Source organism: Ruditapes philippinarum, unplaced genomic scaffold, assembly GCF_026571515.1.
Source record: "Ruditapes philippinarum isolate M1 unplaced genomic scaffold, ASM2657151v2 ctg1236_1_1_1_1, whole genome shotgun sequence".
Taxonomy (NCBI): Eukaryota; Metazoa; Mollusca; class Bivalvia; order Venerida; family Veneridae; genus Ruditapes; species Ruditapes philippinarum.
Window position 1 is genome coordinate 122,356 of NW_026862350.1, and position 26,167 is coordinate 148,522.

Sequence of the window (26,167 nt, forward strand, 5' to 3'; positions counted from 1 at the left end):
ATTATTATTCCAAACATCTTAAATGTCAGATGAAGTAAATTATGGTGGATATAAAACATTCATAAATGTAACATGCAGACACTCAGGTACAGCCATTGAACTTTGAATATTGAAAAATGACAGATTTATGTGTAGGCCTAAAAGACAGAATTTCTGCCCACACATATATCTAATTATACTTCTATAAAATGATTTATAAATATATGATATATGGCATTTTCAAACTAGGAAATTACTTTGAATTATTAAAATGACACGGTGCAAAAAAAAATTTTCTCATTTATCTGATAATTATAAATTTGCTATGCCCTAGCAACAAGGAAAATAACATTGAAGGGAAACTCAAAAGTCGGGTCAAAATTTAAAGGGAGAAGCTTTCAAAAGGGTCACAATCGAACTAAAACAATGTTTTAAAGATTTTTGCTCACCAAAAAAATGTGGTTTTACCCACACGGGCCGCAATCCTTACATTAAGTCCACCAAATTAACCACTCGGCCCCCACCGCCCCACAAATTTTTCCTTGTGATTTGCCAGAATTTTCATCTTTTTTCTAAAATCTAACATATGGGCAGAAAAGCTGTTTGAAAAGATTATGATCTAAAATTTGAGAAAAAAACACACATGAACCTTTAAAATGTTTTTCATTATAATTTTTTTTTCCCTGTTATGTAGTTTGTAATATAATTAGGAAAACAATAAAACAGTTGTGTGATACAATGAGGAAACAGATCATATCTAGAGCATTCTACGGATGTAAGTTCTAATATTAGGTCTGATTAATTGATGAAATTACATGCAAGATACATGACTAGTAGTTTAATTTTCTTGCATATCAGACCGGTGTTTCTGTTAGTTTTACACATGCGGCATGGAGTTTGCCAGATGAGTCGCTTGCTATAAAATAGCATGCTTATGATGGCGTTATATTGCCGTTATGAATGAAATTGTAATTTCATACGCTTATCTAAGACAAAATGACATAAATTTCCATTGAAAAATTGTTTTATTAAGGTAAAGAATCTAAAATATGATGGAATATGGTAGAATATGCAAGAAAAAATAATCTGACATGTTTGTGGTTCAGATCGGAATATCCGTCCCTAGGGAACCCTTGTGACAGATATTCTGTTCTGAACTGTAACATATGACAGATATTATTAATCCCAGGTCATCAAAGCTAGTTCAAAGATTCTGCCCTCTTTAAATGTCATTTTATCAAACATTTTAAGTAGCAAAACTAGAGGCTATTGTATAATATCCCCCAAGAACCATATACTTGGAAATCATCTATAATTTTGTTTTGATAAGAGGTAATCTCAGTGTATAATAGGTTTTGCTTTCATCTGGCTTGTGGTGTGATGAGTATGGTTTTAAGTCTCACCTACATTGTTAATTTCTTGTTAAATGAAAATTATCCATTGATGGATTAAGTTGCCAGGGGCCTGCCCCTTTATGTATTATCTCAGAAAAGGGGAGGTACTTGGGTAGTAACCAGAAAATTTGGTAAACTAGCTGTATACTATAGCTTTCATTTTTGGAAAGGATTTGTTATCTGTGAATGCAGAACTTGAGTGACAAGTGTTTTGAAGGTGGCAAGCTGAACCACAAAGTCAAAGAGGTCTTTATGAACCAGATAAGATGTTGCAATGAATGTAATGCCATAAACATGAATGCTCTTTTTATTACTGTTTACATTCTTTTGAGTGGAAAAGACTGACTGTTACACATCTACAATACACATTTGGTCATTTCTCAAATTAAGTTTTGAAAGCTTGTGGTATTATTGATTTAATTACCAAGCCCAGCAGTATAGAGCCAGCCCAGTCTAGACTGTGTATGTGTGACTAGCTCAACAAGTTAAAAACTTTATACCTAGTGGCTATTTCAAGTATTGTGACAGCAAGATACCTGCATTCAAAAATAATGATTATTCCAAATTTGAAATAGGATAAAACCATTACACATGTTTAGCATTTTAAGGTATAATGATTTATTTCAACTTTAGGGCTAGCTCACTGTAGACACTTGAAGACTGTGAGAACACATCTCTCCGGGCTGGTTCTCCATAGAATATTCCCTGTCGATCAACCTTACGATGCTTCTAAGGGTCTTACAGAGGAGGTCTGGTCACAGATGGGTAAATTTGGAACAGTAAGTAGAATTTAATAGCTGAATGTTTCTATGGAAAATTGCACATGTTGATATTACAACATCTTAATGAAATATAAAAACATGCTAATTTAATATTACAACATGCTAATTAAATATCAAAACATGCTAATTAAATATTAAAACATGCTAATTCTCTGAATGTTTTATGAAAAACTACATGTGCATGAATGCATAAACATTTTCCAAACTGCCCAAGTGCATTTCTGTTGAACACTTCAATTACAATTGTGTAATACTAAAAGTTTACCAGTGTAACCTTAACAGAACAGCACTCTGTGAAGCGATGACGTTTTTACAACAATATTGAACAACATTTTCATTACGACCTTAAGTAAGACCACATCAATTCTACCTTAATTAAGACCGCAATAAGTTTTAACCTCCCCAAGACCAATACCTCTTAGCAACAACCAAAATCTTTGTCAGTCACAGGGTGTTGCTACACACAGGTTGTACTGTATACGTACTAGCCATTAACCCTTCCACTGCTGGCACTGGAAATGACTAGCCTTTACCACCAGTATAGATCCAGGCCAGCCTGCACAGCTGTAGGGAGAGCAATATGTGGTTAGTTATCTAGAGGTTACAGGTTCAATTTATAAGGAAGGCAAAAATCTTTACTGTGACCAATTGACCTCGGACATTGGGTCTAATGGTCATTTGTCTGAAAAATTAAGTTGGATTAGTACATGTAGTTGGTCACTGGCGTAGAAATTGGTAATTTCTGATAAGTTATCCAGGCAAGCCAGTTTAAGATTGATCAAACGGCATGGTATGACAAAAAAAATGTGTTAAAATAGAAAACAAGCAATTATTTTCATGTAATGTTGTAATAAAGTGGATTTAATTTGTGACATTTTCAGGAAAATAGTGTCAGTTTTGCGGAAAACCATAAATCAAGATGTTTTCCATCCTAATTAAATGCTATAAAAGGAATTCACCTATTGAAATGTAAACACATTGACATTTCATGTTGGATTTTAAATTTAGAAAAACCAATAATTGATGGCATTTTAAAATTTTTATCAAGAAATATTTATATAATGTAAAAAATGGATCATTTTATTTTTGTCCATAATTGCCATGCACATTTCTAACCAAGATTTAATGATCCACTATCTTTTGAGATTTTTGTGTTTTTTTTTGAAGGGGGGTGGGGGTGGTGTTGGTTCTGCCCTTTCAATATTTAGTAGGGTTTGCAGTTGGTAAGGTCAAGGTCTCAGAGATTGAAAATATCTATAGAGCTGTTACACCCTCTCCACCTCAATTACTTGTAATAGGTCCATATGAGTTTTATATTGAAGTTAAGTAAGTTTATTTTATCATCTATTTTGCTCATTACTTACCCATGTTATAAGCTTAAAGGAACTCCACTGATGTCCAAAGGCCTAAAAATATACAATTTGAAAATCTTAAAAATATCAAGTGGAACACTTAAAATGGTAAAATCTGCAAAAGATTACAAAGAAATATACTAAGAATTTAATTGAAAATTAATTTTCTTTGCTTTTCTTAGCCTGATTTGAGTGAAAAGCAATGCAACACTTTTCATTTTCTGGTCATTTTGCGCAATAAAAATGATTATTCTGAAAAAACAGAAGGAGGGAATGAATTTAAAATTTGCATACAAGTTATAAGCCCATATCTTCATCAAATTGTACACCAATCTCGGGAAAATGTTTCCAGTCCCGACACGTTAAAAAACCTCAGTGGAGTCCGTTTAACAAAACTGGGTCGGCAAGCAACCAGCTGTATACTGTAAAATATATTTTTGTTTTATTACAGGTAACTGGTTATCCAGAAGTATTCAGACTTGTGTATTATGGTGGTATAGAACATAGCATCAGGAAAGAAGTAAGTTGTTGTTTTTATTCCAAGTTGTTTTTAGTGTTTATATGTTGAAATTGTCTTAAACACTTGCCGGGACAAAAGTAATGATTTATAATCTCAACCGAAACTAGCCTGTGTTATATTAATTTTAGTAGTGTGGAGCAACCTGTTTTATTTCAATATTTCTGTACTTTGATATTGAAACTGTGTCAGTGGAATGGTGGTTCAGGTCACTTGGAGTCACTTGCACATCAGTGGCTTTAGATTGAAATCTTGCTAGAGAATTTGGATTCTTTTTAGCGAGAAAGCTTTTTTTCCGCAAGCTTATGAAAGGTTGATGGTTCTGTACAAAAAGCTTTTGAGGTCTTCCTCCACCAATAAAGTTGGAAAGTCTCCACATGACAATTACAGTCTTGGTGTGATCAAACAAAATAGATACATGAGATATGAAAACACATTTCATTTGAAATGGTCTTTCAGTGGCAATGCATATTATGCTTTGAAATAACTTATGATAAAGTTCTATATTTCAAGCTTTCATGGTTTCATTTCATATAAATGTTTGAAGCTTGAAATTGAGTTAAAGTTGCAATGTTATATCTTATAATCATTCAGGTGTGGCCATATTTGCTTGGGCATTACAAATTTGATAGCACTCCTGAGGATAGGGACTATCTTGATAAGAAAACACAAAATCTGTATGAACGGACAATGTCGGAATGGTTAGCTGTAGAAGCTATCGTTAAACAAAGAGAAAAAGAAATAATGGCAGCTAATTTAGCTAAAATGTCTTCTGAAAGCACTGACGGAAATATACCATTAGTGCGGAAAGATTCTAGTCTTGATAATGATGTGTTCTTATCTCAGAGTTTTGACTCTGATGAATTTTCTCATCCGGACACAGTTCCGGAAGAAAGTAGTGCCACCGGAACTACTTGTTGTACGCCAGACAGGAAACAGAGTATGGATTTACATTTTGAATTGAGTGATAAGATTATGCAGACTGATTCTTTCTCTGTGATTGAGAAACGTGAATATTTAACGTCGTACACCACAGACAGTCCGGATGACGGGTTAGGAGACTCCATAGCGCGAATAAGTTCACAGGAACGTCTGAAATTAGATTCGGCTGGTGATTCTGAAAGCACAGATATTTCTAAATTTGACAGGGATTGTAGTATTGAACAGCAAGGAGTAACAAAGTTTTCAGCCGGAAGTTCCGGTGTTGAGGAAGATGCTGATAATGAAGCAGACGACGAAGGAGGTGATGAAGATGATGGGGACGAGGAGGAAGAAATGGAACAAGATGAGACGGAAGAAGTAATGTTGGTAGCACAGGAGTCTGTAGAGAAAGATGAGGATAAAGCCTCACAGGTTACAGTAATGGTTGATGGGGGAGAAACACCTGTGGTTGATGGTAAGTTGTTTTGAATAAGTGGAGATTTATTTTTGTAAACAATTTTAAAGATTTCTTAAAAAGAAAATATAAGGTCTAGAAGCCTTGCTCATCATTTTTTATAAGAAATGTTTTAACAAATTGGGCACTTGGTAGAAACATTTTGCAAAACTTTTTATCACTTTGTATTGAAACTGTTAAATAAATATAAAGATGTACAGCATGACAACCACTGAGTCACTTTAACTTTGTTCAACTACGGTATTTGACTTCAAATCACTTGACCCTTACTGTTGTGGGTTCGATTCCCACAAGGGACCTTGGATTTTTTCATGTGAGAAAACTAGCCAACTAGATATGTAATATCGATGGTTCTATTCAGGTGCCTGTTCATGGCTGAAAAATTGCACAGAGAGGCACCTAAGTTGTTTCTCTACCAGTAAAGCTCTAAAGTTGCCATATGACCTATACTGTGGTGGTGCGACTTTGAAACCAACCAAAAAAAGAAGAAGAGAAAAAAAGCCTCGTATTTTCAGTGTGTTTCAGGCATAGTGACATACAGCTGTACTATTGTCTGTATATTACAAATCAATCTTGTCCATTTATTCTTATCTCGCAATCATTCTTCATATGTAATTATGAGATTATATAGTTATTTCATTGATGTTTTTTATTTGAACAGAACGTGTCCGACAGCTATCGACTTCCAAAGAGAGCCTGATGTCCCCGGCCTCTCCAGCATCCAATGGTGGAATTTATTCTGTAAGTTTGTAAAACATGTCTTTGTTGTTGTTTGTTTTACTTGGCATGATAGTTTTGGTTCTCTTTGAAAGGAAGTTGAATTCTGCTAAAGCTGGTGCTAGGATGCATGGACAGTAGATTGCTTTTACCACTACTGTCCATGAACAAGCTCAATCATGTGTCAATCAAACCTGAAACATTTTCAATTTTGCCACTTTGGTGTAGTTAAGAGACTCTGTTTCCCTCTATTTTAATGGTCTGTACTTCAAGATAAATATTTCTCTTCATCAGAATGAGAGGGGGCAAAATCAGAAGGGTGCTTGATAAATTTTAAATAGATGTTTTCACCACTAAATTTGTTAAATTTTCTAGGTTGAAATTCTTGAAGTTTTATTTTTTGTTTAAAATATGGATTTGCAAATAATGTAGAAATTAGGTGTCAATATTCATCCTCATTTAAACCACAAAATTCATGAATATTTGTCTCTAGGAAGTAATAAAAGGTTTTAAAGTTTTAGAATTCTCCTGGAATTGTGAAAAGTGTGGTTTTGTGTTTAATGACATTTTTGGCATGACATTTAAAAGCAATTATTGGAGGAAGTTTTTTATTGTCTTTTCTGTTAGTGAACTTGTCTCTTGTATTATGATTGAATTTCTTGAGAGAAAGATAAAGATTTAAAGTACATGTTTGTTATTAGTTATAAAGATTTTTGACAGGTTATATGGCCCTATATAAACAGTTGTTTAAAATATAACCTGAGCTGCTAGGTGAGGGTTATATAGCAAACAACCATTTATATATGGTCATAAAACTTGTCAGGAATATTTAATGTATAAAAATTTTATAATACAGCAAAAGAAAAAATTGAGATTTATTCATAAATTGACAGCAGCCATGTATATAAAACTATATAAACGCTATGATTATCCAATGACAAACAACATTACAAAAGTGCAGTATTATAAACATGTTTATTAACCCTAACCATGCTTTATATCATAAAAAGACTTGTCCATCTTTTAATGTGAACAAAACCATTTTTCAATGGGGGGTGGGGAATTTAAAATAAATACTGCCTGAATCATGGACAGTGCAGACCATGATCAGATGACACAGATCTTGACCTGCACTGTTTACATTGGACCTACATGCCATAATGTCCTGGATGTCCTGGACTTCCTGGAAATTAGCCTAAAATTTCTGGCTTGTATGACATTGAGTAAGTCCAGTAACCACCCTCAGGCTTAGAGTTTAGCTTTTTATGGTATTGGAATGATTTTAGTGAGGGTTAGAACCATTTAACTTTCCTCCCAGCATAGTGTCAAAGTCCTTGCTAGGCCCAAGGGATAGGGGTATGGCTACAACAAACAAATAAATTTATTGTAAATTTAAGAGTTAATTCAAGTAAATGTTTTAAAAACTTTGTACATATATATTTAATGTATGAAAGGTAGCATTCTGTCCTTTATTCTGGAATTCATGAGATTAAGCCCTACTTATGTCAATACCCTGAATTTTTAAAATATGGCGGCAGTACTGGTTAGTTCCAGGAAAAACTTACTCTATGATATAATCTCACAATAGAGCTTCTTAAAGCTATTAAAAGGATATACCAAAACCATCTGACACTTGATTTTTGGATTTGCTCTGCTTTGAATTTGGAACAGTCCATTTGAAGTGTAAGGTATTTTAAAACCAAAATACAAAAATTGAGCTAACAGCAGTAGACTTAGCTAGATAGTCTTTCTGCTAATTTCACAGTGATCACTTCACAGGGATCACTTTGTTTCCAGGTTTATATACTTCACAACAGCAGGTGTCATGTGCTGCATGGCAGCTGTAAAAAGTTGCCCCGTACTTCACTTCAATGTTGTTATATTTTTCTGGTCCTTCAGGATCATTGATACCTGCACTATTAAGTGTTGAGAATTGAGTTCCGCTCAAGCCAGTGCTAGGGGGCATGAGGGATGTTGCACTTATTCATTATCCCTCATGTACAGACTCAATCAAACCGAGTCTGCAATTTTCATGTAATTTTGTTGTGATTAATGCTTCAGAGGTATCACTTTGTTTCCAGATTTGCTCTATACTGGTGGCAAAGGTAAATCACCTTTGGCTCCAGCCAGTGCAGAAAAACATTCAAATCATACAAACATGTACAAATGCAGTGAAATACGTGCCAGAATGCCTTTTGATAGTTATTCAATGTAATATCTTGTTGAGGAATACTTTTATACTTAATAATTCAAAGATATGGGCGTAGCAGTTTTTGGAAGTCTAAATTGGTGTCTTTTAACTCATCCAGCATTATATTGTCCATTTCTTCTGCTAACTTCACAGTGAAAAGACCCTTCCATTTCCCAGCTTCAACTGAAATGTTCATAGGTAAACAGCAACAGTTTAATCATATCAGTGCAGTAATAGATTAACTCTTATTATATTGCATTAGGTGTTAACCCGTTACTGCACTAAGGTGACAAACTGTTCCGTTTATACATGTTTTTAAGATGCCAAGAAATTTCTTTACAAGCTTGTTTTTGTTCAAGAAATCAAAATATAACTTGGTTGCCGTTACTTGCACATTTGAAACAAAGTTCACTATATTTTCTAAAATAAATGACTAAATTAGGTTAGTGGCAGCCCCTTACAACTGTGCTATTGGTTCAAATTTTGAAAATGAACTTATTGAAATTATGATCTGACAAAATCAAATTTTGAAAGTCTGCAATGTGAACTTATTAAAAGTGCAAAATAAAAGTGTCTGCTAATTACTTACAGAATATTTCATTATAATCATGGTCATTTTCCGTATGGTGTAATTTTCTTCGTTTTTGTTCAGGTTGCTCGGACTCTTTTCTCACTGACATACACACTGTACAGATCTTGACATAATTTTTGTCAATGTTGAGAAATTGGCACAGTTTAGATATTTCTTGTTCAAAGTCCTGAAATGTATTGTAAACATTTGAAATAATTCTTTAAGTATCATGTGTAAAGAATGTCATTTTTATGCCCCCGTCTGTCCGTAGAGGTAAACCTGAAACAAGTTGGATTTTTCTCAAGTTCTATCTATACCAATGGCTTCATACTTTACACACTCACTAATCAACACAAAGTACATGATCTGGGCAAGTTACATAACTATGACATCCATTTTTACCAAGGTATTGCCCTTTTCAGCACTTAGAAAAACCTAAAACGCAAGTTGGATATACATGTATCTTAAGTTCTATCTAAACTAATGGCTTTATAATTACCACACTTACTTGTCAATACAAAGTTTATAACTGTGCCATCCATTTTTCCAAGTTATTTTCCTTTTTATCACTTTGCAAATAGGGCCTTGTATTTTTAACCTATTCCGGCAAGTTGGATTTATATTAAATTTCTCCAAATTACTTCATTTATTTAATGATATTTTTAATATTTGGTAGGTGGATACCTTAAATGGAATAAATGGGATCTCTAGAGTCAAGGTCAAGATGACTGGTGTAAAAAAACAAATTTAAACATTTTGGCTCATACAGCCTTTATTTTTTAGTTGATGTCATTCATGTTTAATACAAACTGCTAAAGGAGGTCCTCTTCCTTTAGTTTAAGTTGGGGGTCATTTGTGTCAAGGTGAAGGTCACCAATGTCAAAAATAGATGTGTACTTTTTTACAGGTGTGTTTACCTTAACCATTGACACTGATGTCTCTTATATTTGGTAGGAACATAAAATTGTTGTCTTTTTCTTCGGAGTTAGGGGTCAGTTGAGTCAAGGTCACCAGTCCTAGAAATAGATTTTTACACTTTTACTCATACAACCTTTATTTCTGGACAGATGTCTTTCACACATTTGGTAAAACAATTACTTAACAGGTATTCTTCCTTCTGATTGAGCTAGGGGTCAGTGGGTCAAGGATACCAGTGCTAAAAATAGATTTTTAGCTCGACTTTTCTATGAAAAGGGGAGCTATCCTACTCGCCCCGGCGTCGGCGTTAGCGTCGGCGTTGGCGTCACACCTTGGTTAAGTTTTTCGTACCACCCCACTTTATTTCAGAAGTATTACAAGTATGGCTTTGAAACTTACCATACTTGTTCACCATCATAACCTCCATCTACAGACAAGAGTACATAACTCTGTCAAGGTTTTTGACAGAATTATGGCCCTTTTTTGACTTAGAAAGTGTATTGAGCTTGGTTAAGTTTTTTGTACCACCTCACTTTATTTCAAAACCATTGGAGGTATTGCTTTGAAACTGACCATACTTGTTTACCATCACGACCTTCATCAACAGACAAGAGGACATAACTCTGTCAAGGTTTTTGACAGAATTATGCCCCTTTTTGACTTAGAAAATACATTGAATATGGGTAAAATCCACTTATTGCCTTAACCCTTTGAGATATTGCTTTGAAACTTTTAATGCTATTTCACATCATTACCCCCATCTGTACGCAAGAGAAGGTAACTCTGTCAAGGATTTGTTTTAAAAATTAAGGCCTTTTATCGACTTAGAATCTTGGTTAAGTTTTTAGTACCAGTCCACTTTTTGACTGAACTGTTTGAGATATTAATTTGAAAGTTGGAATACTTGTTTACAATCATGATTCCCAAACATGTCCAGGAGAAGGTAATTCTGTCAAAGATTTTATTTGAATTATGGCCCTTAACTGTCAATGTTTTGTATTATAGGCAAGCACTAAAAAACTTTGCTGCAGTGTTCAAGGGTATCACACAATTCAGTAAAATAATTCTTCACTAAATATCTTAATGCTCATGGCCATTGTTCACTTTAAAAATACAGAGATTCTTGTATTGCCTTTTACTGCAAAAACTTTTTTTATTGGCAAGCAATAAAAAAGTCGAGCGCGCTTACCTTACCTTACGGACAGCTCTTGTTATACTTTTCCTCATTCAGCCTTTATTTATTGACAAATGTATTTCATATTTGATAGGAAAATAACATGCATGGTATTCTTCCTTTTAATGGAGTTAGGGGTCAGTTGGGTCAAGATCATTAGTGCTAAAATAGCTTTTTATACTTTTGCCCATACAGCCTTTATTTATTGACAGATGTATTTCATATTTGGTAGATGATACTCTGTCAAGGTCAAGGATGCCAAAAATAGATTTCTTCATGTTTGCTTATACAGCCTTTACTTTTTGACTGATGTTTTTTTACATTGGTAGGATGTATATAAAACATTAACGTTAATCAAAAACCATTTGACAATTGATTTTTAAAAGACCAGAATATATCAGTTACGAAGATTTTTTTAAAAACTATTTATGCAGCATAAAGGCGGGGAGGGGGGGCGTTTTGTGTACTCTACAGCGACAGCTGCTTTTTGTGCCTTAACAGGTGGATAAAACCTCATTAAACATAGAATACATACATAGAGCCTGATCAGACTGCCCTTTCTTACAGGCTTGTCTATTAATTTATTCATGAGAGTGTGAATGTAAAAGGCCATACCGTTACAAGATCATCAAAGTATATAAGGTGTAGATTTGATGTAGGATGCTGTGATAAGAAAGTACTCCAGTCTCTTGTATGCTGGCACCAGTTTCCATCTGAAATAGTGAGAACATACTAGTGCTGAGAAACTTCACAGCAAGGAAATCTCATTTTTCTGTCAGTTTTGACCTGTCATCGAAAATTAACATTATGGTTTTGATTGATGTACAATGATACCCCTGTCAATAAAGAAATAGATTTATATTAAAAAGAATAATTGGATTGTGAATACTATTAGTTTAGTTTATACAAATTTATTTTAGTTTGATTGTGTTGGAAGCTTTAAGCTTATTGAAACACTCTCGAATCCGTTCCTGGAACCAACCAGTAGTCTAAGCAATAAATGTAAAGTTTCTTGCTCAAGGAAATATCGGCTTGCCCCTGACAGGGTTTGAACCCATGCGGACAGCAATCCTTAGATTACTAATCAGACGCGTTAACCACTCGGCCACGCTGCCACCCTAACATGGTTCATTCATAAAATGCACTAAAATTGCGCCATTGTATAGCACGCAACTCATCTGTCACCCCAACGCCAAGTGAAATTTCCAGCATCTGTGAAACAAATCATGAAATGGAAACGCTAGTGGACATATGCAAGAAACTGTGATATAAATAAACACATACCTGGCAGCCCATTAATGAATCTGATCAAATAGTCGCTTAAATAAGTATCATCATAATCATCAGAATTTCTGTAAAGTGTACCAGCGATGTCTTTTGGGTTTCGGACAACATATACAATTTTGGTGGATTGACTGATGTTAAGATGTGGATATTCTGATGGAAGGAGACCCTCACAGAATGTAATATTAGGTATCGTGTTCTCCGGGGTAACAGGCAATGCGCAGGTACAAAGCTGGACTAAGGTTCTATGGAGGTGATCCACAGCTGAAATATATACGTAGTACTGTATAAATCGTTTATTTTGCGACATGGAAATATTGGCGTTTTTTTGTAATAAAACATACTTATTTAAGCTCAATTGCAAAACAAGCTCTTACAACTTATATTAATCGTTTTCGAGTCCACTTCCTTGAACCAACCATTACTGGTGTCATATGATGAAACATGGTCATGACCCTAAAAGGGCTCAAACCCGTGATCTCTGGGTTGAGAGGCAGTCAATAATTGAGCATCATCAACTTTAGTAAAGTCTGCGGAGGCCATTCATCATTTTACCATACACCGATGACTTTGTAAACATATCCTGTTAAAAATAACTTCTTGCTAAATTCAAACAAACACATAACATAATTTAATGCTCATTTTTGCACACTGTCATCAAACAAATTATGTTATCAAAAGTGAGCTAATATAACGGGAGTTCTGGAAACCGTCCTTTCGCAAATATTTCAGCACGCAAAAGTCCGTTTTTGGACATTTGCAAACTTTTTGTGATGTAAAAATATTCACTTTTACAGTAATTATAATATTATCAGTAATTTTTTCATACAATTAAGCACAGAATACAAGCTGAAATATAAAAATGTGATTTGTACACATTATGATCAGATCAAATCACTGGATGGTAGTTACATAAATTGTTGTGCTTTAATCATGATGAATTGTTTTGTTCTGTTTTTGCCGCCTTCTGTTACCATATTTGGACAAGTGACTACAAATTCCATATTACATAATCATGATGCGTATGATCTCCAGATTTTGTTTTAAAGGCCCAATATAATTATTATGGCAGATATGGTTTTATTTTTATTTCTCAAAAAGCTTTATAATTATATTTAGTATCCTGTTAACAGTTTCTATAATGATACTCATTGGCCAATTACCTGAACCAATTCTTTTGCTTGACTGTTACTATCTGGCAATTAGTACAATTATATTGATTTAGTAATTTGTATGGAAGTCAAAATACTTACCGGTAACTAACTTTGTTTACATCTAAATACTATTAAAAAAATTGACAAATAATTTCACTTCTAGTGCTACTTTCATCATGTAATAATTGAAGTATCTAATGTGCTTTCAAACCGTTATTTAAATTTTAAATGAGTCGTGTTTGCTTTTTCTGAAGAATAACAAATTTATTCATCTCTGAGGCATAATGGGCCTTTAAGTACATCACAACATTTATGATTTTCAAATTACATTTAATTTAAACTTCTTGCTGTTGTAAACATATGTGTTCACTATTTAGTGAGAGTACCTGAGTCCTTTTTTGAATTTTTTCCCCTAAATATGATGAATGGTTTTATGCAGATTGAAAGATAGACAAGAATAAATTAGATTTATAACTCCGTACATATCAAAGCTTATAGATCAATAGATAATATAATATACAACCTGAATATTTGTACCCAGTTACTAAAATATCTGACGGTCCTGATGATCCTGATGAATTTAATAAATCCATGATTGAATGATGTCTTTGCTGGTTTACCAATAGGAGATATGTGTGCAGTTATTAAATGGCAGAATTATTTCAAAATATTTTCTGTATGAAGTTAGGTTGCGAAACACGAATATTCTTAAGTCCAGTATTTTTGTCATGTGTATATATAGAACTGTAAACCTGAGATATTGATTCTACAGTAGATCAATAGTCAACTTAACCAAGTTTATATATGGCTATATACATGTAATTGCAGATCAAACAGCTATATATTGTATATAGGATTCAAAAGTGTAATTTTATTGATATTTATACATTTTGTATAATGCAATACTAGCAGGAAATTTTGTCATTGTGAAGAACTTCATTTTATATAATTTTGATAATTTTGATACAATGTTTATTTAGGTTTTTTTTGTTAGTTTAAGAAAAAATTAAGCTTAAAATCAATTAAGTTTTATTAGTTTAGATTATACTATAGTTAAATATAACCCCAGCCTGGGTTAAGGGATTACAGACAAATGTTTAGATGGGTTTAAAGGTACTGATCCTGCGGTCTGTCAATTTACAGTAGGATCAATGTGGAGTGGCACCGGTCTAGCAGGGGATATGTTCAACTTGCAGTGACTGTCCACATAGGGCAGGTTTAGGGCCTTTAACAGAAGTTGAACTTAAAAGTCAAAAGTCCTTTGGGGCATTCGTGGCTGAGTGGTTAAGGTTGTTGATTTCAAACCATTTGCTCCTCACAGCTGTGGGTTCGAATCCCGACAGACACTTTGGATTCTTTCTGTTTCATGTGAGGAAGCTATCCAGCTAGCTTACAGAACGTTGGTGGTTCTACTCAGGTTCCCGTTCATGCCTGAAATAATGCACAGAAGGGCACTTGAGGTCTTCCTCCACCAGTAAAGCTGGAACGTTGCCATATTACCTATAATGTGTCTGTGTGATGTAAAACCCAATTGAACAAACAAATATAAACAAAAGTCGATTCATTTCCATGAGGTGTATAATAATGGGACTATGGTAACATTTGGATGGTGCATTATATGGAAAAAAAAAGATTTTTTATTAATAAGGCAAAACTTTGATATTTTGATGGATGTAAATTTATGTCAATATGTAATAGAAGAAATGATAATATACATGTATACTATATGTTGCTCATTTGCCCCTGACATCTCTGTAGGTTTGAATCCTGTCAGGAACTTTGGATTCTTTCATGTGAAGATCCTTACATATCTAGCTAGCTTATGGGATACCAGTGGTTCTTCTTAGGTGCCTGCTTCTGCCTCAAATTATAAAGGTCTTCCTTCACTAATAAGCTGGAAAGACAACATATCACCATTAAAAGTGGAGGGTGTGGCTTAAAGTCCTACCAAAACAGGGGGGGAAATATTAATTAAATTTATACTGATTGTAAACTGCAAATGCACATGTTTGCATGATTCTGTACCTGAAGAATGGTTACGCGAAGGCAAGTTTGAAATTGTTGATGTTAGCAGTCTATTTAAGGATTAAAGCATACAAACATGCAGACATACAGTGACACACCACCCAGAATGCCTTTTGTTAATTATTCAATGTTTTGATCCGAGGTTGTTGTAGAATTGCTGCAGAAATGTACAATTATAAAATATAAAAAGTATTTTTTTTTGGGGGGGGGGGGGGGGGAGGTTTTGGTCTATTAGCATTATACTGAGCAAAGTTTTATAAGGGGGGGGGGAGAGGGGGGACAGGACGTTATAGGAGGGTGTCAGTGTACTTCTAATCTCCCATTAAATGGCATTTAAAATAGAAGCATAAAATTGTGAAAGGTTACTTGTATTTAAAGCTGCCTTAATTTTAAGGAAGAAAATAAACAACAAAATCAGTGTGGAAAAAAAGTAAATTTGTATAATTAAGATAAAAGGCACTAAATTACATGATTATAGAAATGTGTATGTATACATGTTCAAATATTTGTACTAGACAAAAAATATAATATAAAATAATATAAAAAGTAGTCTACGACACTGATACAGTAAGACACACACAAAAATATCAGTCTCAAGACGAGCTGTGTATAAAATAATATTCACAGTCATGTTTTGCATGAAATAACAGCTGAATTAAGGCATTTTTCCAATTGACAAAAAATTGTTTAATATCAAATATATTTCTAATTTGATATTGAGTTTCAATTAATTGTTATTAGATTTCTACTAACAGCAGTTCAACTTTTAGGACATATATACATGTATAATATTATGTTTTTAAGAAGAAAAACATCAATCTCAAATTATGTGTTTTACAATCAGAAAAAAATCCATATTTTAGAGATTTTTAATATTTTCCCAATTTTCAAACGGTATTGTGTTAAAATTTTCCCAATTTTAAAGGTTTATTCTGTTTGCTGTTGCTAAAATGCTCAGGTGTCCTTTTGTAGATATATCAGCATAATAGACTAACTCCAGAAATAAGAATATTTGGGTTTTTCCAATCTACTCTGTAGGTACAAACAGACTTTTACAGTTACAGCTTCGAAAATAAGCACAACAGGTTGACTAATCTATTATGAGGTGTTGTGCACCGTCTAGCTATAATGGTAAAAGATAATGTTTGTACCAACGGATTAGCTGGGAAAAACCCACATTTGCTAAGTTCCCGATATTATTTATAAACACTAGATTTTGTAATCTTTAAGCTGGATTTGTTTCAAAGAGATATGCACAGCAGTTTTTCGAGATCTAGTTTGGTGTCTTTCAATTCTTCAAGCATATAAGTGTCTAATTGTTCTGCTAATGTCACAGTGAAGAGATTCTTCCACGCCCCAGGTTCATCTGAAATGTTCATAAGTAATCTGTTTCATTCAGGGTAAGAATTTGAAAGAAATTACTTTACAAGCTTGTTCGGTTCTGGGAATCAAAACGTAACCTGGTTGCCATTAACTTGCTTGCTTACAATTTAAGTAAAAGTACATGTACTATTTTAGATATTGGGTAAGTAGGGACTGCCAGGTGGCTGAGGTGGTTTACTTTGAATAACTTGCTCCCCACACTGTCAGTTCAAATTTTCGGCAATAATCGGGCATTTCAAAAGCTTATTGAATGTTATAAAAAATTCAAATAAATTTCTGTCTGTAAGCTTAGCTCAACAGGGAGAACATCAGATAAGTAAGTAATCATTGTAATAGCTGGATGTGATACCTTGACAAATGACAATTAATCTTGGACAATGAGTCAAATGCATAATGGAAATTAATATTTTGTCTCTCAGCACTGAATCAGAAATCATTGGAATTAGTAGGTGGTCACTTGCAAAGAAATTGGTAATTACTGGTTACTTAAGTAGTTATCCTAAAAAGCTGGTTTGTTGGATTCTCCTCCAAAATATGACCACACATGTGTTAAAATTGGCGTACAGAACAGAAAAACAAAAACAAAAAAGGCTTAAAAACAGAAAAACAGAAACAAAAAAAACAAACAAATTAATTTCTAGACTCTGCAATATAAAGATATTAAAGTGTTAAAGTTATGCTCACTGAATACTTCTCTATGACTATGGCCATTTTCAGTATGATGCGTTTTTCTTCGTTTTTGTTGAGGTTGTTCGGCTTCTTTTTTCACTGACATACACATTTCTGAGATCTGGAAGGAACTTTTATGAATGTTGAGAAATTGGCACAGTTTATAGACTTCATGCTCAAAATTCTGAAAAGTATTGCAAAAATTAGATAATATTTAAGGAGTGACAAATATTGATAAGAAAAACTTAAACCGCCATGCACATCATATTTTGATGTGACGTCACTTGCATTATACAAACATACTGTAAGGATGTGCTTAATGTGTTATACTATAAAGACGTTAGTGAAAAATGATTGATTTTATTATAATTACTATAAGCAGTTCTTATTTCATGTGTGTGATAAATAGAATATTATATTCGCGTACTGGTTCATTTCTGAATTTATTAAACTTGTTGAATAATTAAATGTACAGGCTGTTGAGGTTTAGATATTAGAACACCATCAGTATACATGTAGAGTCTAATGTGCAGGCTGTTCAGTGGTTTTGTATTAGACTAAGAAAAGAGGCATGAGAGTGCATCTGTTAGTGTGAAAGAACATACCTCTGTGAGATCATCAAAATATATAAGGTGTAGATTAGATGTAGGATGCTGTGATAAGATAGTACTCCAATCTTTGGTATGCTGGCACCAATTTCCATCTGAAATTTGTTGGAACATTTTAAGTAGTGCTCGGAAATGTTTCACAACAACAACAACAAGGTAATCTCCTTTTACAGTCAAATTAAACTAGTTTCAAAATTAGCAAGATTTTGATTGATCTATCATATACCCTATCCAATCACATGCCCCTCACTGCTGTGGGTCTGAATCCTTGCAGGGAATTTGGATTATTTAATGAGTCTAAGGAAGCTATCCTGCTAGTGTAGGGAAAGTCACTGGTTCTACTCAGGTTTAGTTTGGTTTAAACAAATTTATTTAAGCTTGATTGCGAAACAAGTTCTTGCAACTTATATTAATCACTTTTGAGTCAGCTTCCTGGAACCAACCAGTACTGATGTCATATGGGGAAACATGGTCGTGACCCAAGTAAGGCTCGAACCCATGATCCCTCGGTTGAGAGGCAGACACCTTAACCACTTAATGTATTGAGGTGCACCTGAGGTCCGTGTCTGCCAGTACAGCTGGAAAGCCTCCAAATGATTTATACAGTGTTGGTAAAAAAACAAAAACAAACCTAACAAACTGACCACTTCTCAACAATAAAATGTCAAAGGTTACAGTGTGTAAATAAAGAAACACTTACCTGGGAGACCATTAATAAATCTGGACAAAAAATCACTAAAATAAGTGTCATGGTATTCTTTAGAAGTTGTATAAAGTGAAGCAGCTTTTTGGGTTCGACAATATACAATCTTTGTGGGTTGACTAAAGTTAAGATGGGGAATTCGAGGGAGGTGCCCCCAACATGTTATGTTTGGGACAGTGTTTCCAGGGGATTGGGGGATGCACAGGGACAAAGGAATAAAAATTTTTTGGATAAGATCTAGGCGAAATAAATTTTAATATATATAGTTTTTTTCATGAAAAAAAGTTTCAGGTTTTTATTTAAAACCAAGGGATTAAAAAATGCAACTGGTTATAACAAACAAACAAACAGAAAAATAACAGTCAATAATCACTAATATCACAATAAAAGAATACAATTATGACTAGCTAAATAAAGAAAAAAAAGATCATATTGTTCATTTCAAGTACTGAATTCAAAACTATTCATTTTCAAACAATTGAAACACATTAGTTTAGAGGTTATACAGCGTAGCTTACTTTTATGAAATAAAGTGAAAAACTTACATGATTCTTAAACATAAGAACAAGTTATTCAACTGAAGTAGAGAATAGAGGAAGTTGAATTCTGAAGTTTTATAATGATTTATTTATATATTAACCTATTTAAAAAAAGAGATTTATTACTCCATGCATATCAAAGCTTTGTATACATACAACGTATAGATCAATGGATTACACTAACCTGAATATTTGTACCCAGTTACTAAAATATCCGATGATTCAGATGAATTTGATAAATCCATGATTTAATGATGTCCCTGCGGTTTACAAAAATAAATGAGACAGATATTTTGTCTAAACATTTAACCCACACCTAAATGCACACAGTAATTAGCTACGACATATCTATCACAATATTTTTTGTCTAATGAATATGTTGTGAAACTTAAATTTACTTAAACCTTGTTTAAGTTAAAATTTTCTGTCATGAACACCTATATTGATTTTACACTCCATTTCTAATACAGATCAATAGTTAACTCCACCCATGCAATGTGTATATCTTATATAGTGCAGAACAGCAATGTATAATAGTATAGTTTCATATACTAAGATAAAAATAGATTTACGTTATGCTTTTATTTCCTGGTTGGTTGTTGAAGTGAGCCAATCAACATCTTTCATACACATACTTGTATTGTTGTTTTGCACTACCTAGGTGATTTTTTTGCAGTATAGATAGAACTGTAGTATTGATAGGCGGTTGTGCAGTACAGATAGTAGACTGCAGTAGAGATAGAAGCCGATAATTTGGACTTAACAGTATAGAATGAAGATGATATTGTGCACAAAAATAATTTTTGAGCTGCTGTACTGTACAGATCATAAGTGATAAATTTGAAGACAGTATAGACAGAGGATGATTTTTTGAATTGCAGTATAGAAAGCAAATGATAATTTGGCAGATAGTAAATTAGATTGCACTATAGATAGCAGATGATAATTCTGCAGATGATAAATTAGACTGCAGTACAGATAGCAGATGATAAGTTGTCAGATGATAGACTGTAGTGAAAGAAATACTTTAACTTCATATTGTATAAATAAAGGTGATAGCTTTGGCTTTGGTTAACTTTAGAGTGGCATATTAAATATTTAATTAATTTGAGTAATTGACACAAACTCCTTTACCAACTACATCTTTGTTTCTATTTTATATAACAGTGAAGATTGTTTTAGTGTCAAATTGTTGTCTTTTATCTATCCACTATTTTATTTGTTCATTGCAAATAAATAGAGCCTTAAAAGGTTTAAAAAAAGAAATATACATGTAATTATACTTGACTAGGTGTATGTAATATTTGTTAAGTTTTACTCATACTGGTTAAACTTAAAGCAATCTTAACAACAGTAAAAGCTCCTAGTTTACCAGTTCCAAGATATAGCAGATAAAAAAGGCCTTAACATTGATTTATCAGTAATTGTTTAAAAAAACATGAACTAGGTATTTACTCAAAAACATACCACCTTATTACTCATACAGAGTAATGGTAATTTCAGTATTTAAGATAGAGAAATTGTCTCTGCTCTTTGTCATTCCTAGATAAATTTGAGTGGAAATCAATGTTAAGCATTTGTACAAAAACATGAGGTTTGTTTGATTGTATTACCCATTCAAACTGTAAGGATGAAGTAAATATTAAAGTGAAAATTTTCCCGTATAATTATGTATATCTTTTTGTGTCCTTTGGGGGGTCTATGCGACTCAGAGGGGTTTAGATCCGTACTTGCTTTTTACTGGTTTGGGTTGAAATTCCACTAGGGTGAGCCACTGACTTTAAGTAAATTCAAAACAATAAAAAAACAAATAACATATTCCATTCAACCCAAAATGACAAGATGTTTTTGTTAATTTATATTACAGCCTGAATTGTTGGACAGTGTGGCTCTGAATCTTCATCGTATTGACAAGGACGTACAGAGGTGTGACCGGAACTACTGGTATTTCACACCAGATAATCTCGAGAAACTTCGTAACATCATGTGCACGTAAGTCTTGAAAATTTCTTCAATTAAAACGCTATCAAATTGGTTATTGACATGGATGCTTTTCTTTTTTAAACAAGAATTTGTTTATTAGCTTATACTTAATGATCTAGAACAAATCTTTATGTGATCATAATAGGAAGAATAAGGGTTGAAGGTTAATCAATTTTCTTCTGTCTTTTAAACTACAGGTTTTATAGTACTGCTATAGTACTGTCGCCCAACATCAAAATGAAAGCAACATTTAAAGTTTTGAAGCCAGTCTACCCCCAGACTAATAAGCTAGAAAGGTGGCATGTATTTTTCATAGGCAGGTCCAATATAAGTTATTGAGTTGAAATATGGGGTTTTTTTTGCGTGTATAACAGATGCAGTTACTGAAAACTTACTTTTTTTAATATTATTCATGTGATATTTTCAGGTATGTATGGGAGCATCTAGATGTTGGATATGTACAGGGAATGTGTGATTTACTGGCTCCCTTACTTGTCATCATTGATGAAGGTATGTTTATTCTTATAATTCTAAAAAAATGGGTAAAGGGAACGTCTGAGGCCGTTTACTTCAAACCACTTGCCCTTCACCACTGTGGGTTTGAATCCCGTCAGACTTTTCTGATTCTTCCATGTGAGGAATCTTTAAGAATAGCTAGCTTACGGAACATTGGTGGTTCTACTTAGGTGCCCGTTCATACCTGAATAGTGCACAGAGGGGCACCTGAGGTCTTCCTCCATCAGTAAAAGCTGGAAAGTCGCCATACGACCTTCTTATGTATTGGTGCAAAGTAAAAGCCTATCAAGAATAAGAAAAACAGTTTATTGTATTTTAATCTTAAAGCCCATGAAGAAACATGATGCACCAGTTTTAATTCATTGCAGGGAGAGCTCATAATCAAAAGTTTACTCCCTTTTCAAACCTTATATTTAAAAGAACATCATCTTTGTTTCATGGCTTCCTGTTGGTACAGTAGATATTGATATTGTAACATAGCATTGAAAATTTATCACACTGTATATAAGGTTACAAATTTTTTATGGAGGAGGCTTGATTCTATGTAAATATTTTATTACATCATATTGTAAAATTTTATTGTATTCACCTGAAGTTACTACATTATATTAACTGCCTTAATTATAGGCTATTAATTTGATTCCTTTTTTGTTTTATGAGCTTTTTGTGGCCTTCACCTTATGAATATGGTATTAAAGATTCCATTTTCTTGATGTTTTCTTCATTGTTCTGATTTTATAGAAATTGCGATTTTCTCAATCACCTTGTTAACAATGTTAACGAGATGAAATCAGAATAACACAAACCTGTTGTAAATACTGCTTAAACAAAGACCACTGGCGGATAAACCTGGTTTGAATCCACCATATATTACAGCTTGTAACAAATCTGTTATAAGAGACAACATTCCAACAAAGATCATTGTGTTTTACTTCCATAAAATTAGCTTTTAAGATATGCAGGACTGTTATATCATTTTCTAATATCTTGGATTTTTTAATATCTTGGATTTTCTAATATTTTGGATTTTCCAATATCTTGGATTTTCTAATATCTTGGATTTTTTAATATCTTGGATTTTCTAATACCTTGGATTTTCCAGTATCTTGGATTTTCTAATATCTTGGAATGATTTTATTTCAGAGGCTAAAACCTACAGTTGTTTCTGTGAGTTAATGAAGAGAATGTGCAGCAACTTTCCGCATGGTGGAGCCATGGATACACACTTTGCAAACATGAGATCTCTAATACAGGTCAGACAATGATTTTATTATCATACCTTATCACATTTATCAAATTTGTTGTCATTTGTGAATCTTTTTTTTTCCAGGGGAGTATAATATATTGGCCAGTCTGCATTTCCATCACACTTAACGTTTTTTTATTATGTTAATATTTCACAGGCTGGTGAAAATGCCAATATTGGCTATGAATCAAATATAATGTTATAATTGAACCATAAAAATGTAAATAATTCTCACATGAAGTGACAGTACCAATTTTTTTTTCTGTTTATGGTCAATATGATTTATCTCTCATACACAAGTTTAAAAGTATCTTTATTATTTTTCTAGAAATATGAGTTTTTATGTCATAAGCCTGATTGGGTATTTTCACCAGCCTGTTTTAGTATATTGAATATTTGGTATGAATCAAATATACAGGCTCTTCCTTTGAATGGGATTTTTTGCTGATTTTTGGAAACAGTATCTAGAGTGTTAGATTTCTGTTTCATTCTTCTATATTTTCTTTTGTATGTTAAATGATAAGCTGTATTTTATTCTTTCATTTCAGATATTAGATTCCGAGTTATTTGAGCACATGCATCACCATGGGGACTACACTCATTTCTATTTCTGCTATAGGTGGTTCTTACTGGACTTTAAAAGAGGTCAGTGATGATGATACAACATTGTTTTTATATTGAAATGTTAAATATTTATAAAATAAAGTTCTGTTTATTATAGTATATTAGCCTTTGCATTTTGCTTGTCAGTATATTGGTTGTTGATATTATATTTACCATTACAAGATGAGGAAAAGTTATCCTATGCACACTTGTGCCTGCATAATTTAAGCATCACATCTTGGTTAAATTATGCAGGCACAAGTGCACAGGATAAATATTCATCTTTGTCATGTTTTTATTCTTAACCTAGTAGAATATTTCCTTGAAACTTTGAATACTTGTTTACGACCATCACTTTCACCTATGGGCAAGAGAACATAACTCTGTCAACGATTTTGACTTAATATTGTCTATTTTTCAACAGGAAATATGTCTAAAGATCTACTTTTCTTTAGTTAATAAGAACTGAAAAAGATGAATATGTTTATATGATCCTATTGACATTTATAGAAATGTTTATCACCTCTGTTATCAAATTTCCCAAGTTCTGAAAATTTCACCTTTTTATGTCAGTTCATGCAATAAATGCAATTAATGGCATTAGTGTACCAGCAGTTTAATTTGTTTTCAATCTTATTAATGTTAACAATGTGTCATTAATATTTCAGAGTTTGTTTATAACGACATCTTTCTGATATGGGAGACAATCTGGGCAGCTAAATATATCAGCTCTGCTAATTTTGTGCTATTTATAGCACTGGCGATGGTGGAATATTACAGAGATATTATCCTTGATAACAACATGGACTTCACAGATATTATCAAGTTCTTTAATGGTAATATATTATATTTTAAGTTTGCCCACATTTAGTTTGACACAAGATACTTAGATTTTCATTATAATTAAATTTATGATTTTTGACTGAGATTTTCATTATAATTAAAGTCATGATTTTGCACTGAAGTAGTACTTTATAAAATTAGCTGAACTAAACGCAGCAGTAATTACATTAATATTGGTGAACAATTCTATTTTATTGATGCCAAATTTGAAGTTAAATGGCATGTCCAGTTCTATGAAATGTAGTTATTATTCATCATTAGTTTAAACTTTCTTATATAAACTCAATTTTGAAAAAAAAGTTCTTGCAAATTTTATTGCTCCATAACCTGTCCTGGTGCCTCATAACCTGTGTAGGACTTGAACCTGTAATACCTTGGTTAAGAGGCAAACACTTAAAGCATAAGACCACCACTCCCTCGATGCTCATTGTTCATTCTTAAAACAGAGAAATTTTTAAAACAGAGAATAAGTATCACATGTATCATCAGAATTTGAATTTTAATTAAGATTTTAGCTATAAGTATGAAAATCTTTCCATAGCAATAAAATTATCTTATCTTATACATGTAGTCTCTAACCAGCGTTTATTGGCATTTTTAACACCATTTTTTTTCTTCTTTGTGTATAGTGACAAAATCACGAGGAGTGTTTAAATTTTTGATAACATTTTTATTACATGTATATAATTTTTGTAAAGGCTTCTTGTATTCTATGTAAATTATACATGTATGTTAGAAATTAGAATATATTGTTGAGATATTATTTATTTTATTGACAGAAATGGCGGAGAGACACGATGCCAAACAGGTTCTGAAGATAGCACGAGAACTGATCCTTCGTCAACAGACACTGATAGATAATAAATGATGATTTATAGAATGATGATAATTGATTGACAGGTATACCAGGTGATGATTGACCGCTACTTTATGTCACGATGATATCTGATGGTGATATAGAGATTAATGGGTTGGTTTGATTGATTGATTGTGAGAGTTGATTGATTGATTGGTTGTGATAGTTGATTGATTGATTGATTCTGAGAGTTGATAGAAACAAAAGTTAACATGACATCATTGTATACAGTAAATTGATAAAAACTGTAAAATCATTAAAATCTTTATTTATTTTCATAGATTTTAGAATTTTCAAGACCTATAAATTTAAACCAAAGAGACATAAAAAGCATTTTATGTGTTTATATGTAATGCATTTATTATCTATGAAAAAAAACTGACAGATTTAAAGATTTTACGGCGTTGAGTATATACATGCATTATATTGATTAGTGCACAAGGTTTATATCTATCACACTACAGACATAGGGCAGGACAAGGTTTTTGTACATGTTTTGTAATTTTAACAGTATTTTCATTTTATATTTTGTACAAAAAAAAAATGTGATTCAACACTGTTTGTAATTTTTATATTCGCTTAATGCTAAGGAAATGTGCATTTATATATAAATATATGACAGAAAAAAAAAGAAACAATAATTAAGATAATGATAAAATGTTTACAGTCTTTCCAGTAAAATAATGTTAATAAGTCTGAGCTTGAAATTGTTTTTTATCTTCTTGTTTTTCCAAATTTTAAAAAGAAAATGTTATTATTTTTAG

The 26,167-nt window shown here is 32.8% G+C and overlaps 2 protein-coding genes across 2 annotated transcripts in view; one reads left to right on the forward strand and one right to left on the reverse strand.

The window, feature by feature from the left end:
- The window catches only part of LOC132718791 (small G protein signaling modulator 1-like), a 63,719-nt gene extending 38,239 nt beyond the window's left edge, over positions 1 to 25,480 (forward strand). Inside the window, 11 exon segments of the mRNA XM_060702522.1 lie at positions 687 to 754; positions 2,007 to 2,152; positions 3,959 to 4,027; positions 4,619 to 5,420; positions 6,082 to 6,161; positions 21,224 to 21,348; positions 21,767 to 21,849; positions 22,999 to 23,108; positions 23,650 to 23,746; positions 24,373 to 24,540; positions 25,327 to 25,480. Coding sequence (XP_060558505.1) covers positions 687 to 754; positions 2,007 to 2,152; positions 3,959 to 4,027; positions 4,619 to 5,420; positions 6,082 to 6,161; positions 21,224 to 21,348; positions 21,767 to 21,849; positions 22,999 to 23,108; positions 23,650 to 23,746; positions 24,373 to 24,540; positions 25,327 to 25,415 — 1,837 coding nt within the window. The 3' untranslated portion in view covers positions 25,416 to 25,480.
- LOC132718790 (3-alpha-hydroxysteroid sulfotransferase-like) lies at positions 7,096 to 14,187 on the reverse strand. Its single transcript, XM_060702521.1, has 5 exons — positions 13,953 to 14,187; positions 12,276 to 12,539; positions 11,607 to 11,704; positions 8,918 to 9,086; positions 7,096 to 8,511 (listed from the first exon to the last, which is right to left on the reverse strand). Exons 1-5 carry the CDS (start codon positions 14,020 to 14,022, stop codon positions 8,387 to 8,389), a joined length of 726 nt encoding a protein of 241 aa, XP_060558504.1. The 5' UTR covers positions 14,023 to 14,187; the 3' UTR covers positions 7,096 to 8,386.
- Positions 25,481 to 26,167: the final 687 nt, after the last annotated feature.